The 12,565-nt window shown below is 42.1% G+C and overlaps 1 protein-coding gene across 4 annotated transcripts in view; it reads right to left on the bottom strand.

Annotated features, from left to right (window-relative positions):
• Positions 1–262: 262 nt before the first annotated feature.
• The window catches only part of BTBD7 (BTB domain containing 7), a 73,459-nt gene continuing 61,156 nt past the window's right edge, over positions 263–12,565 (bottom strand). For 3 of the 4 annotated variants that reach the window (XM_083731899.1, XM_083731900.1, XM_083731901.1), the window contains 3 exons: positions 10,090–10,268; positions 8,580–9,008; positions 263–5,740 (listed from right to left, as the gene is read on the bottom strand). In XM_083731899.1, coding sequence (XP_083588025.1) covers positions 4,925–5,740; positions 8,580–9,008; positions 10,090–10,268 — 1,424 coding nt within the window. In that variant the 3' untranslated portion in view covers positions 263–4,924. The remainder of the gene's footprint in view (positions 5,741–8,579; positions 9,009–10,089; positions 10,269–12,565) is intronic. The other variant, XR_014562468.1, reaches the window with a different exon arrangement.

Here is a 12,565-nt window from a genome sequence, read left to right as displayed (position 1 = left end):
ACCTGAAGAAGAGTTCCAAAGCTACTTTGCAACATTTTAGTTCCTAATAAAAGTTATTGCCTTGTAGCCTTGAGATTTTATTGACAAGTTGGTACTTCTTTCAAGACAGGAAATTAATATAGTCGGAAGGAGTATGCTTGGCAGCTGTGCACAGTAATGTGTTTTCGTCTCAGACAGGAGGAAAAAATGTTACCATACATTAGCATGCTGCATGCAGAAGTTGTCTTTTATCGTGACTGAATCAAATAAATTTTACACAGGATTTTTCTAGACAAGCCATTTATTTGAAATGCCAACTATATGTAGGATAAAGTCAGTGTTAACATGCTTCTCAGCAACAGTAGAAAAATAGAACCAGTGAAAACCTTTTTACAACTGTAATGGTACTCAAAAGAGAAATGTATTGTTTTACAATGCATCACACAAGACTAGAATTCAATTCTAGAGGTACCTAAATAAAAATACTATATTTTCTTAAAAAACCAATATGTACAATTGAAGCGTAAACAAGTTTTACAAAGTACTGGTTATGCAGGTTGTAGAAAAAACACTTGCATAGGACATGAAGTTGTTGTAAGAAAATTTCTGAGCCTTTAGTATTGAAGGCACTTGACTTTATACCAGTAACAGCACAAAACAACGCAACATCATGGACACTTAACACCTTCCAGAAATACAAACATGTACGGAAACAGCATCCCCTCCCCCTCCAGCTTCCTCTAGCATTCCACACACAGCCCCTCCACCATTTAAAAGCACAGTCATTGGGAGAAGCTAGAATAATTGTTCCATCCATAGCCCATTTCAAAATAAGTTACATAAGAGATGAAAATATGGTTTGGAATAACATGCAAGAGCCAGTCTCTTCATTTTCTCTCTTTTTAAAGGCAGAAAAAAGAGATCAAAGACAGGAATTAAAACATGAAACGTAGATGGTCACTGTACGGTAGTCTTACAGGATAACAAGGATAACTGAAGAATTAACTCTTAACAGTATACTTTCAGAAGACTTATTGTAAACACATTGGCTGGGATACAAAGTGGCATGTCTACATGGTGGTTTTTCCACTTCCTTCTCCTGGCAGGAGAACCCTTGTCGCTTCCCAACCTACACAGCCCTTTGCACCTCTGGAAGTTTAAAAAAAGAGAACAACCCACGCAAGGTAGATGCATGGAAACACAATGTGTTTGTGTGCGCACATGCACACACACACTCTAGTTCCCAATCATGGATTAAAACACACAGTTTTTTCCTAGCAGGATGGATACCAAACCAGTTTTGGACGCGACTGCTCTGTTGCAGCAGAAATAGCCAAGATTATAGTTTTAAATTTCCATACTGAAGCATCTTTCATTGGTTTACCAATTGTTCAGTAAGCAATTATTTCTCTTTCAAAGCCACAGCTGTATGGTTACTGAATACTTGGAATTTCCTAAAATGTATTCAAAAGTGCTTCATGCAAACAAAAGATTATTTAAGCTGCTAAAACTGTATTGTACATTGAAGATGCCAAACACACAGCATAGATGTCAATTACTGAAACACTGAATAGCTGGGATTTGCTCATCCTGATTTTTTTGGAGGACAAAGGGACCAAGCGGTTGAAGTTCTGAGTAAATCATCTGCCCAGCAGATTGTAAAACTAATTTCAATTATGGCACAATACATGTTTGATCAATTTGTTGCCGGGCCAAGTTAACACCCAGACAAAACCGTTGCATTGCACTGTTCCTTTTTGGAACAGGGGGGGTCACTTCAAATTTTGGGAGAGTGCTGGTGGCTCGAGTCACAAAGTGCCTCCTAAGGTGGGGGTCATGGCAGAACACAAAATTAGACAAGCACCCTGACAACCTACCACAGTCAGCTATGCCCTGATCATGGAGATCATACTACTAATCACATGTGCACTGGTGCTGTTGCTTTCTAATAACAGGGAGCATTTGTCAGTGTCAAGATAAAATATACAAGGTGGTCACGTCACGTTCACTTTCATTTCACAGAAATCACTTAGAAGGTACCAGCACATTTTGCCCCATAACTAGAGACTTGCCTCTTTTAAAAAAAGAAAGCTTGGAGTCTGGGGAACCAGCCCAGGGGCACAAACGAAAGCCTTTGTGGGCAACACGGTGCCCAATGTCGCCAGGTTGGCGACTCCTGCTCAATCAAATCATGGATATTAAAGTTTGGCTTTAGTTGGCCAGTTGCTCATATGCCGTTTACAAAATATAGCTATCAAAATACGCCTTTTCCTAAGGAAGTGCAAGAGGAGTTGAATGACACTGGATGAATAAATGAGCTACCCAGAGGTCCTGCTAAAACTGCACCAAACTGATCAAACTCAATCTGACCACTGCTGGGAAACGGATCTAGTTTAATAAGCAAAAGAATCTGAGAAGAGTTTTGTTGACACATTAGAAACAGCAAGTTCTTAATTAAAGCCATAGAGGTAAAGAAGCCAGTTTCTTGCCATCTCAAAAATTTCTCTGGGAACATTTGCCCCCCCCCTTTCTGACTTAATACAAGTTGTTTTACATTGTCTAAATAACACTTATCTTAAGGTATGCTACAAAATTCTGTCTCTTACCAGGATTTGCTTTCATCTAGAATGCCGTCCCATGGTCTGAAATGGCAACTACCTGACTTCAAAAGCGGTACGTTTTGTTCACTGGGAGCCAATATGCACCTAAATAGCTTCTCACAAAGCTTATTCCACAGTAAAAACCATGTGTAAACTAAACCTGGGTGGATTATTTCAGCCAACTCTATAGCCACTACTGAGATCAAGAATTTACCCCTCGGGTAACTCACAGACAGAGCTAGGCACACATTACACTACTAACGTACTGAAGCAAACAGGCTCTGTTTCAGACATGGACAAAATGACCTACTTGAAATAACAGAATATCTAAAACCTACAATATGGACGTTTCTGTGTGCTCTTGTTTGGGAGAGTGGGTTTAAAGATATATTCGGTGTGCATGAGTAAGTGGATCAAAGATAAGTCTTGTCCCAGAACTCTCTCGAAGGCAAAGACAATCTCACAAACTTTTCCAATACCATGAAAGACAGCTAAAAAGCACTAGACAAGATGATATAGTAGATTCTCATCTTCCCTTGTCCTCAAAATTAAAAAGGCAGAGGATAGAAGACTTTATGCTTTATGCATTTGCACCACTGTAGCAAAGTTAATGTAGTGTGAAAATTCTGGACAAGATACTCTCTCACTCATATACACTATCCATCAAGGATCCAGAACTTCTGTTTGCTTTAACAGTGTTTGCCCCCTAAAATAAATAGGACACAGCAACTGAAAGGCAGGAGCTGGTCCTCTTGTTAGAGCTGAAAACAAAAGTGTGATTAAACATTGAAAAAGTGTACATTTAAAACAGTGTCAAGTATCTAAAATCAAGAGTCAGATTTAAGGTTAGAACAGCCTTTAGTTAATATTCTGACTGAGGTCTTCTGGTGATGGAAGATCTGCATTTTAGAGCTAGCCACCCTGTCAAGCCTGTATTAGGAGATGCCACACAGCAGCACTGGGGCTTTCCCCAATACTTGCATGAGAAAAGACATGGTGGGTGCATACAACTGCTGACAGCCCAAATGGCCATCATTAGCAGCAATGGGCGTTTCTAAGCAATCGGCCCCGTCTCTTTACTTTGTGTTCATAAAAGCACGGAGTCCCCAGAGTCTTTAAAAAAAGACAAACTAAACGTGCACACACGGAAGAGGTTGGGATGAAGAAATTAAGTGCTAAATTGCTTACAGCTAATTTAGGCCTTAGGCGTTCCTCTTCAATTTGTGATTTCCGTCCACAAAGCAAGAGACTCACGGGGTCCAGGAGCCCTCAGTGACATCACTAAGGTTGAAGCCCTTGTGGTTGCTTAATTACAGGTGGAAGAAAGAAGGCAGAAAGCACTCCTTTGGGTGCCTCTACTGGAGACAGGCAGATTCCTCTAAGGAGATGGAGCGTTAACACCAAAGTCAGGTGTTATGCAGCATCTTCTCACTGTCCTGGGTTGGTACAAAACCTTCCCATACCTGCATATCCTTACTCAAAGGAAAAATTGATGAGAGTGTTTACAGTACTGTCACAATTTGCAGTACCAGGTGTATTCCAACAAAAGGAGTTAACTAAGTGCTTCTCAGAGGTGTTATGTAAGCCCCCAAGGCCTGCAAAAAGAGAGAGAGAGAGAGAGAGAGAGAGAGAGAGAGAGAGATAGATTTCAAGGAACCCAAAGAGAGTTATACTCCTCACTTCCACAGAAAACCTTGGCCATTCAAACATCAGTGAGGGCTTGCTACATCAAGATGAAGGCCAGCTGCCATGGACTTGGTAAACAGAACAAACGTATTAGGCTGGATTCTTGCACTAGTGGTAGACCAGGAAGGCTTGAGACTGAACCAGAGCAGTTACTTAGATGTGCTGTTCTTTGGAATTCCTATAGTCATTCAAAAATAAAGACAGACATTGTCACCATTTGATAAGAAAATACATATCTCAGTGCGCAAACCCAATGCGCACAGGAAGCCGGAAGGTGAATTCTTTTTTTAAAAGCCACCCAAGAGAGCATGAACATTGTCCTTTAAATATAACAGCAAGTTTTAACATACTAGTACAAAAACTAAATAAAATTAATGTACAGGTGCAAAAGGCTACCTTTCATTTTTTGTTAAAGGTGCCGGCTATTTTTTTTTTTAAGAGGCTTAACAAAATCTGTTCCGGACACAAACTCTGGAGCAGCATTCCAAACAAACTGGTAGCATGCCATCTCTAAGGAAGCCATGTATGTACAAAAATAATAATTAAAAAAGTGATGTGGCAGCTGGCAATAAATGAACTTGCCCAACCAAAGTCAGGCCAGAGGTGGCAAAGACTGGATATTTCATGACTTAGGCACAGAGAAGAAGTGGAGGTGGTTTTCAGAGGGCAGATTTTTTGTACAGGAAGTCTGGTTTGCTGGGAGACCTCCTTCCTCTGCTTACTGCCTCTTCCCTTTCCAAATCCACATTTCTCTGTGCTTCATGCTCCAAGGGCTCGAGGTCTGCCAGCCTCCGGCTGGACTGCTCTTCATGGATCTCTGAGCTGTATGCAGGCAGAGAAGGCCGGCCAGAGGTTAACCCATAGGTTAAGTCAGTTTCTATTTTTGTTCGCCCCCTTGCGTGAACTGGGCCATTTCCAGCATTCTCTTGGGCAGCCAATGCCAAGTCCAACCGCTGGGGAGGTTGTTCTAAGACATCGAGGTGTATCGGTTCATTCTTTTGTCTATGTGGATGCCCTTCTTGAGAAAGTGCATACTCCCTCCGAGAGTCTTCAAGCTTTTTTGGAGAGATGTGGTTAGGTAAGTGGGTGGCCTTTAAGCCGCTGGGTGATGCTTTATTGTGGCTGTACAAATCTGGGCCAAAATAGATACCTTGAGAAGGTGAAGGAGTGTGCCTGCTGGGGGCAGGAGTAGATGGTCTGCATGCAGCGTTGGAGAAATCGTAGAAATCTGGGTATTCCTGCGGATTCTCTCTCGAATCCAGTTTTTGTTCAACTGAATGTTTTTTCCGGGAACTGTGCATGTGCCTTGTCTGAAGGCATGAAATGTGCTGGGCTGCTCCTGGCCCAACCTCCAGAACAGGCTGGCTCAGTTCTGTGTCAGCAGTGAGCTCTGGCAGCCTCCTGTCCTTCAGAGACATTGTCGACACACCCATAGCGATATCTGGCATCAGTTCATTGAGCACAGGTTGAGTACCCTGGAAAAGAGAAGAGAACACCCATTTCTACTTGTGCTATTTATTCCCCTGTGTTCCGGCTATAAGCAACATACTTTCGCCTCCCCCAGAACTATTTCAGCTTAAGAAAGTCCAAGCTTGCCACAGGCCACAGCTACATGTTAAGAGAACATGCTCCCTTAAACACACATACACACACTTACGTGGGTTTTTTGTATTATCAGCATAAACAGATGGGTTAAAGAGCATTTCCAACTACAAAATGAGTTTTATTTTATTTACTGTATTTCCCCATGTATAACAGACCCATGTATAAGGAGACTCCCTATTTTATGGAACTGCAACAAACATTTTTTTGGGGGGGGGATTGCCCAGAGTTGTTGAGCTTTTTTTGTGGGGTGGGGGTCACCGCCACCAAACACTCTACGGCCTGCCCGCCGTTGGAAACAAACAATCACACAACGAATCAGTGCTGCCTATCTAATGAAGGCACTATATAATGAAGGTGCAAGGTGAATGCAGAGTCCGGGTCAGTTTATATGGAGAGAGGCAGTCCTTCAGGTGCTGTGGTCCTGAGCTACAAAATCTTTATAGGCCACTCTTCGGGCTTACAGTGGCCAACTTTAGAGCTGTTTGCTATACAGATGAGCTTCAAAAACCAATTATTTTGGACATTTAAACTTCAGTGACATAGTTATCAGAGACGATTGACAACAAATCTAGAGACACTGATATCAGTTCAAGAAATCTATGTAACTGAAGCATATACAAGACTCAAAGCCAGATGAATTTAACTCCATGAAGGACTTTTGCAACTGGGCCATCTAATAAACAAACCTCATATTAGTGGAAGAAGCAGGAGTCAATGTCATCAGAGAAACTGTTTTCATATGTGTGGGCTTGTTGTCTAGAATTATTTCCACCTGCTGTAGCAATGCATTTCGGACTGATTATTATTGGTAGGAGTTTCATACTGGATTAGCTAACTCAGATATGAAAATCAAGTTCTGTAAAAAAATTCTTCAGCGCAATTTGTTAGAAATTTAGGCTGCAATCCTATACGAAATTACTTGGGAGTCAATCCCATTGAACGGAATGGTGCTTGCTTCAGCATAAGAAACAGAATGTCAGCCCTTCTGATACAGAGCAAACACTCACCAGGCTGTTAATAGAGTAGACCTCTGCATGTTTCTTTTCCAAACACTATCAACTAAATGCAAAATAAATCCATGGAAATAAACAATCCTGGTTAATCACCTCCCATTCCATTCCGTGTTTCTGATTTGACCAAAGCTATGGAGTCATCCGAGTTAAGCAATATTTAAACCTTCAGACTCCTGAAAGGGGACAATGGAGACTTTTCAGCTGCAGGGTGCACAATGCACTCAGAAGGTCTAAACATGTAACGACAGATCATTTCCTTCTCCAAATGATTTAACAACAGCTGGATTCCAAGCCCGCTACCACAAACATGCAGCCACAGTCAGCCTTGTCCAATAAAATATTTATCTTGTTACTCAGACCAAGCAAACAATATGGATTTAGCAGGAGGAAATGATCTAGACTAGTACACAGCTTTCTAAAGAATAATTACAAAGGAGACAATTCTTCAAGGAACGGACGGGAAGTGAATTTGACCTATTTCCATTATGGAAGACGAATTGTTAACTGAACAGATCCTACTTTCAGTGTCGGAAATTCACATTTTGCACAAATGTTACCAGATTCAGCTGGCTAATGTATCAATGGCCTTTCTTTTCTAATTTGTTCCAGACCAGCCATTATTGTTGTCTTCAGTGTGTTTTATATAACAGCAACCAAAAGCCACTGCGACATATTTATAAAACAAGCCAGTTTTAAATGTTTATACTGGACACTGTATTTTCCTTGCTTACAGCTCAGGTTTGGTCTGTTTAAAACAAACAACAACAACAACCAGGCCTTAACCTTGACTCATTAAGCTATGCATTTTCTCTTAAGCCTATCCCATCTCTTTAGAACCTTCCCATGCATTATTCAGCTGAGCACAAGCTGATTTAAAAGTATGATCATGAAACAAAAATCCTCAGCTTTGGATGCCATCTATGCTGGTTTCCAAAGCTTGAAAAAACCTGATACGTGCCATAGGAAAAATCGACTTCTGTCATACCAGAGTTTTTTGTCCCTTGACATCTAAAGGGGGTTGGAAAAGAATGAAACCCTAAGAAGATGGTTTCTTTTAAAAAATAAATTATAAAAGGAGAGCAAGAACTCCTTTCATTACCATCTATGCTACTCTATCTTCCCCTTCCATTTAAACCAAGGGTGGATTCTTACTATGCAATTATTTGCTTTATTTTACGCATATGGGCACCATGCATGGCAAATGCCAGAGGAAATGCATTACGCTGTTAGGGGAAAGGGCCACAGCTCAGCGGAAGAGCATGTGCTCTGTAGGCAGACGCTCCCGGGTTCAATCCTCAGCAGATCCAGGTAAGGTTGGGAGAGCCTTCCGTCTGAATCCCTGAAGAGCAGCTGCTGGTTAGTGTAGACAACACTGAGCTAGCCAGGCCAATGGTCTGAATGCCCCTGTGTTTATTACAAAGATATTCCCAACCGGATGGTTTGTTGGGCGAATTTGTAACCCACAAAACAAGACAGAAGCTGCATCATGGTTGCACGTGACCGCTATGGAATAACCCATGGGTAGACTTCCAGAAAACTACCTAGTTGCTCAGTGACAAAGCCGAAAGGCTTTTGTACCGGCAAATTCCAAACAGTTCCTGTAAACACAAAGGCCTGTTTGCTTCACCAGGGCAATGCATCACTCTACCTTAACATCCATGCATCTGGAGTTTGTGTATGTCTGTGGCATACTTACTACTTGCTTTTCAGCAGCCATCACAGCTGCTGCGGCAGCAACTGTTTGTCTTCCCAGTCCTGTAGTGTTAGTGCAATCGGGAGGTGTGGCTTTGACACCAGACAGGTAGATGGGAGGGGGGCCTTTCGGTGCTGTTCTGGCATGGAACAGGGAATGGTTGCAGGGGTAAGAAAAGGAACGCGAGGGGTGCTGGCTCTGCGCCCTTTGCTTCCAGCCGACTTTGAACTGATTGTGGATTGGAGTAGCCGGCGGGTGGTAAGGAGGCGGGGGAGGGGGCAACGGTGGATGGAAGGCCACAAAAGAGTCTAATTCTGTAAACATGGTTTCCGCTGTGGGCGTGCTGTTCACGCGACACCGCCCCGGCTGTCTCAAGGTCAAGAGCGGGCTTTCATCCCCAAAGTGCTCATCTGGAAAGAACTTGTGAGGATTCTGCAACAGTAAGAGAGAACACAAAAGAGGCTGAAAAATCCACAGGAATTTCTGCTACAAGGCCTGGGCATTGTTTACTCTGCATTATCTGACCCCGCCACGTGCGTGCGTCAAAAAATAAATAAATAAATGTGCTTTTCTGGAGTCCTAGTCTTCAGCCCATATTGCAGCAGCAAAAAAAGTTAAGCTAGGCATCCTAATACATGACCACTTTTGCTAATGCAGCTGAATTCCTAAGCTACAGATCTTCCACGTCAGCAGTCAGGTATGGAAATAGAGGTTTTACACTATATAATTATTTCACAAGCAAAAATACACAACATGTCAGTTGCAATCATTCTGCAGCATATGGCCACAGTTTTGGAGAGTGCAAAAATATACTCGGCTGTGGTGCTCCTGTTCCGTTTTTAAACAGCACAAAACTCTTCTGTACAAATCTCTATTTTGCAGAGCACCACTGGGTGGCTCCCTCTATGATTTCTTTTTATAAAGTATGTTTTCTTAAAAACAAAAGCTCCCTCACTTTCTTGCTTGGAACAGCAATCTTTAGATTTTAACTTTTATTTTCCCCCCTCTCCAGAACCACATTTTTTTGTTTGGCAAGGTCAGGAAGAATGTTGATGTGACAATGCAGGCTTTAGACTGAGATTCTCAAGCTTGTTAACCTTTTGCAGGCCTGTGGTTTAAAAGCTCTAGAAAGTAGACTTACTATGATCAGCAGCAATTTGCATGCTGGGTGTGGGGTTTATTTTTCTGGGGCTAATTCATTTGGAACATCCAGGGCAGAGCAGCACCAAGAAGTACGAGGAATAATCTCCTGGCTTCTAATTAGACAAGGGGAAATTTGGTGTGTGTCTGTCACCTAATATAGCCTCCTCTTTCCTTGCCTAAAAATATAGCAGCAATGCTACCTAACATTCCCATTATCTCTTCCTCCACTCACGCCTAAACTGCTGCACACTTCATCTTAAAACAGGCTTACATATACAGTCCCGTTTTCAAATAAATCACCATCATCATGATAGCTGATCAACTTGAGGATGGCCAAGTGTCTGCTGAGGTTACTGTCCGTGCTTCATACCTGCAAGAGCTCAGCGGCAGAATCAGAAAGTCCAAATTCCCGCAGCACACGGATCTGAATCTCGTAGCTGACAGTGGCCCCTTCTCCACAGTTCAGAGCGTAAGCTCTTTGCACTTGCTCGGTATGGCGGAGCTCCTGCAGCCGCTTGACCATCTCTTTCACAACAGGGAGACGAGGAACTGCAGAAACAGCAACAGAAAGAAAACCCAAGCTGAAATGACTTCCTTTGCTATTCGAATGAGCAGCAGCTAATTCCATGGGCCAACAAGATAAGGCTTTTAAGGAACTGAGCCGGGACCTGTTTGCGCTAAGTAAAGCCATGCAGAAAAGTGGGTTAGGAAGCGCAAGTGCTTGGGATACTGAGCTCTGCAGAGGTAGGTAAGGCAGGGCAGCAGGACCCTATCTCCTCCACCAGCCCCGCGTGAACAATGAATAACTGATGCTGAAGGAAAGGCACCCCACTTTCCTCTGCCTTGCATATCCCATGTTTGCTGAATTGTTGATGTGTCTTGTGAACTACCCGTTCGCAACCTGTTTTGTATTTTCATAGTAAGTGGGTGCCTGTTGTAAGCCGCTTTGGGCACATCTAACTGTGGAAAGGAGGCATATAAGTAAACTAAATCAACCAGCCAACCAATCATCTGGTCGGCCACTGTGAGTACAGGATACTTGATGTGCCTTTGGTTTAATTCAACAGGGCACTTCTTTCTTCCAATCTAGCTGCTGCGTTAGCCCAGCAAAAGCCTGACACCTTCCCTCTGCCTGCCAACATGCCCCAAGAGCCCTCTTTGCTCCTAGTCCTCTGGCTTTGTCCTTCCATAATAATTTAGCATGCCCTTCTTTCAAGAGTTATCTCCCCTTCTTCTGCAACCTCCCAGTTAACCCCTCCAGTCAATCTTGCCTTCTGTATGTACTACTTTCAAATGCTTGCTGAGGGGATGGGAATTATATTTGATGGTCGCAGCTTTCATTAAGATACATTTCCCCTCTACACACACAAACACCCCTTGATAACTTATTCCTTAAAACACACCAGCAGCAGAAAAACCATTTGCTTGGAATGCTGATTTAATAGCACTGTAGAACTGTAGAATTGGAAAAGACCAAAAGGATAATCTAATCCAACCACCTGCAAAGCAGGAATCACAGCTCAAGAAGCCAGATGACCATCCAACATCTGTTTAAAGCAATATTCTATTTGCTTCTATGTCAGCAAGTTATCTTTGTGAATCCCGCTTATCATGTCCTTATCAAATGTTTTGATGCAGAGTATCTTAAAATCTCAAATTTACACTTCCTCCGGATGGAACCAGCCATCTCCAGATTGGTTTTATTGGCACACTCTTGATAGGTTGGGTTGAAGGCTGAAATCACAAGACGACTGGAGAGTCAGTAATAACTTCAGAAATTTTAGGTTTTGTTTTTTTAAAGAACATGCAACTTCTAAGCCAACAGAAGCTTGGGAAAATTCCACTCTTGTTAGAGAACTCATCTGATTTTGACTCTCCTTGGAAGAGATCACATGAAAAGTTAGTTAGACACTCTAAGATGTCCCAGGAAAATTCTTGACAAGCGCTTATCAATGCTTTGAGGAGCAGCATTTCTGAACCCAGAAGGGACAAAGGGAATATTTATGGTTGTGGAATTAGAAATCAAAAGTAAAGTATTTGTGTATGCATTGTTTTATTTGTTTTAATCCCAAACCACCTTCACCAAAAGCAAGAACAGAACCCAACAAGACATTGCGGATTGAAATATCCAGTTAAAATATATCAGAGAAGAAAGAAATTAAAATGACTATACAGCTGCCTATTTCCCAACCATGAAAAGTGAGTCTGGTTTTATTGCACTGCCATCAAATATTCAAGTATAGGCTATGTCAACTGTCCAGGGGCAGGGAGATCTCTTGCTGGGGAGATGCTACTTAAATGTCTCTTTACATGCCCTTGCCATTAAAAATTGACTCTAGGAGAATACAATGAAAAGAGCAAACTTCCAGATAGTCTTTGAGAGCAGTTTCCCATAGGGCACATAGCAAATGGGTTACAGAGGCCATGAATGACCGTGCTGCTAATTCATGAACAGAAAAGAAGGTTCCAGGCTGAAACTGGAGACTTGAGCTATCTCTGTAATGTTTAAAAAACACATTCCAATGTTCCTTTGGAAAATAACTTTCCTCTTTCGGCTAGCCTTCAAGGTGGAGATTTTTAATCCTAGTCAGTATCTAATGGAATTGTTTTTCTACATGTAACTGTTTTAACTGGGGTTTTTTTATATAAAAAATACATACACAATTGTTGTACATAAATTTGATTCTTTTGTAAAAATTGCTTCAATATGCATTTCATTTATGAATTGCTTCTAGGAAACAGCAGCAGAAACAACAAAAATAACAATAGAAAAAGCCCAACCAAGCTGCCCTAGGCCAGGTGTGGGAAACCTTTGCCCCCCCCCCCAGATGCTGCTGAACTACAAC

The sequence above is a fragment of the Podarcis gaigeae genome (genome assembly GCF_964106915.1).
Source record: "Podarcis gaigeae genome assembly, chromosome: 1".
Classification (NCBI taxonomy): Eukaryota; Metazoa; Chordata; class Lepidosauria; order Squamata; family Lacertidae; genus Podarcis; species Podarcis gaigeae.
Note: the sequence above shows the minus strand (reverse complement) of the source record. Positions and strands in the feature narration are given on the sequence as shown.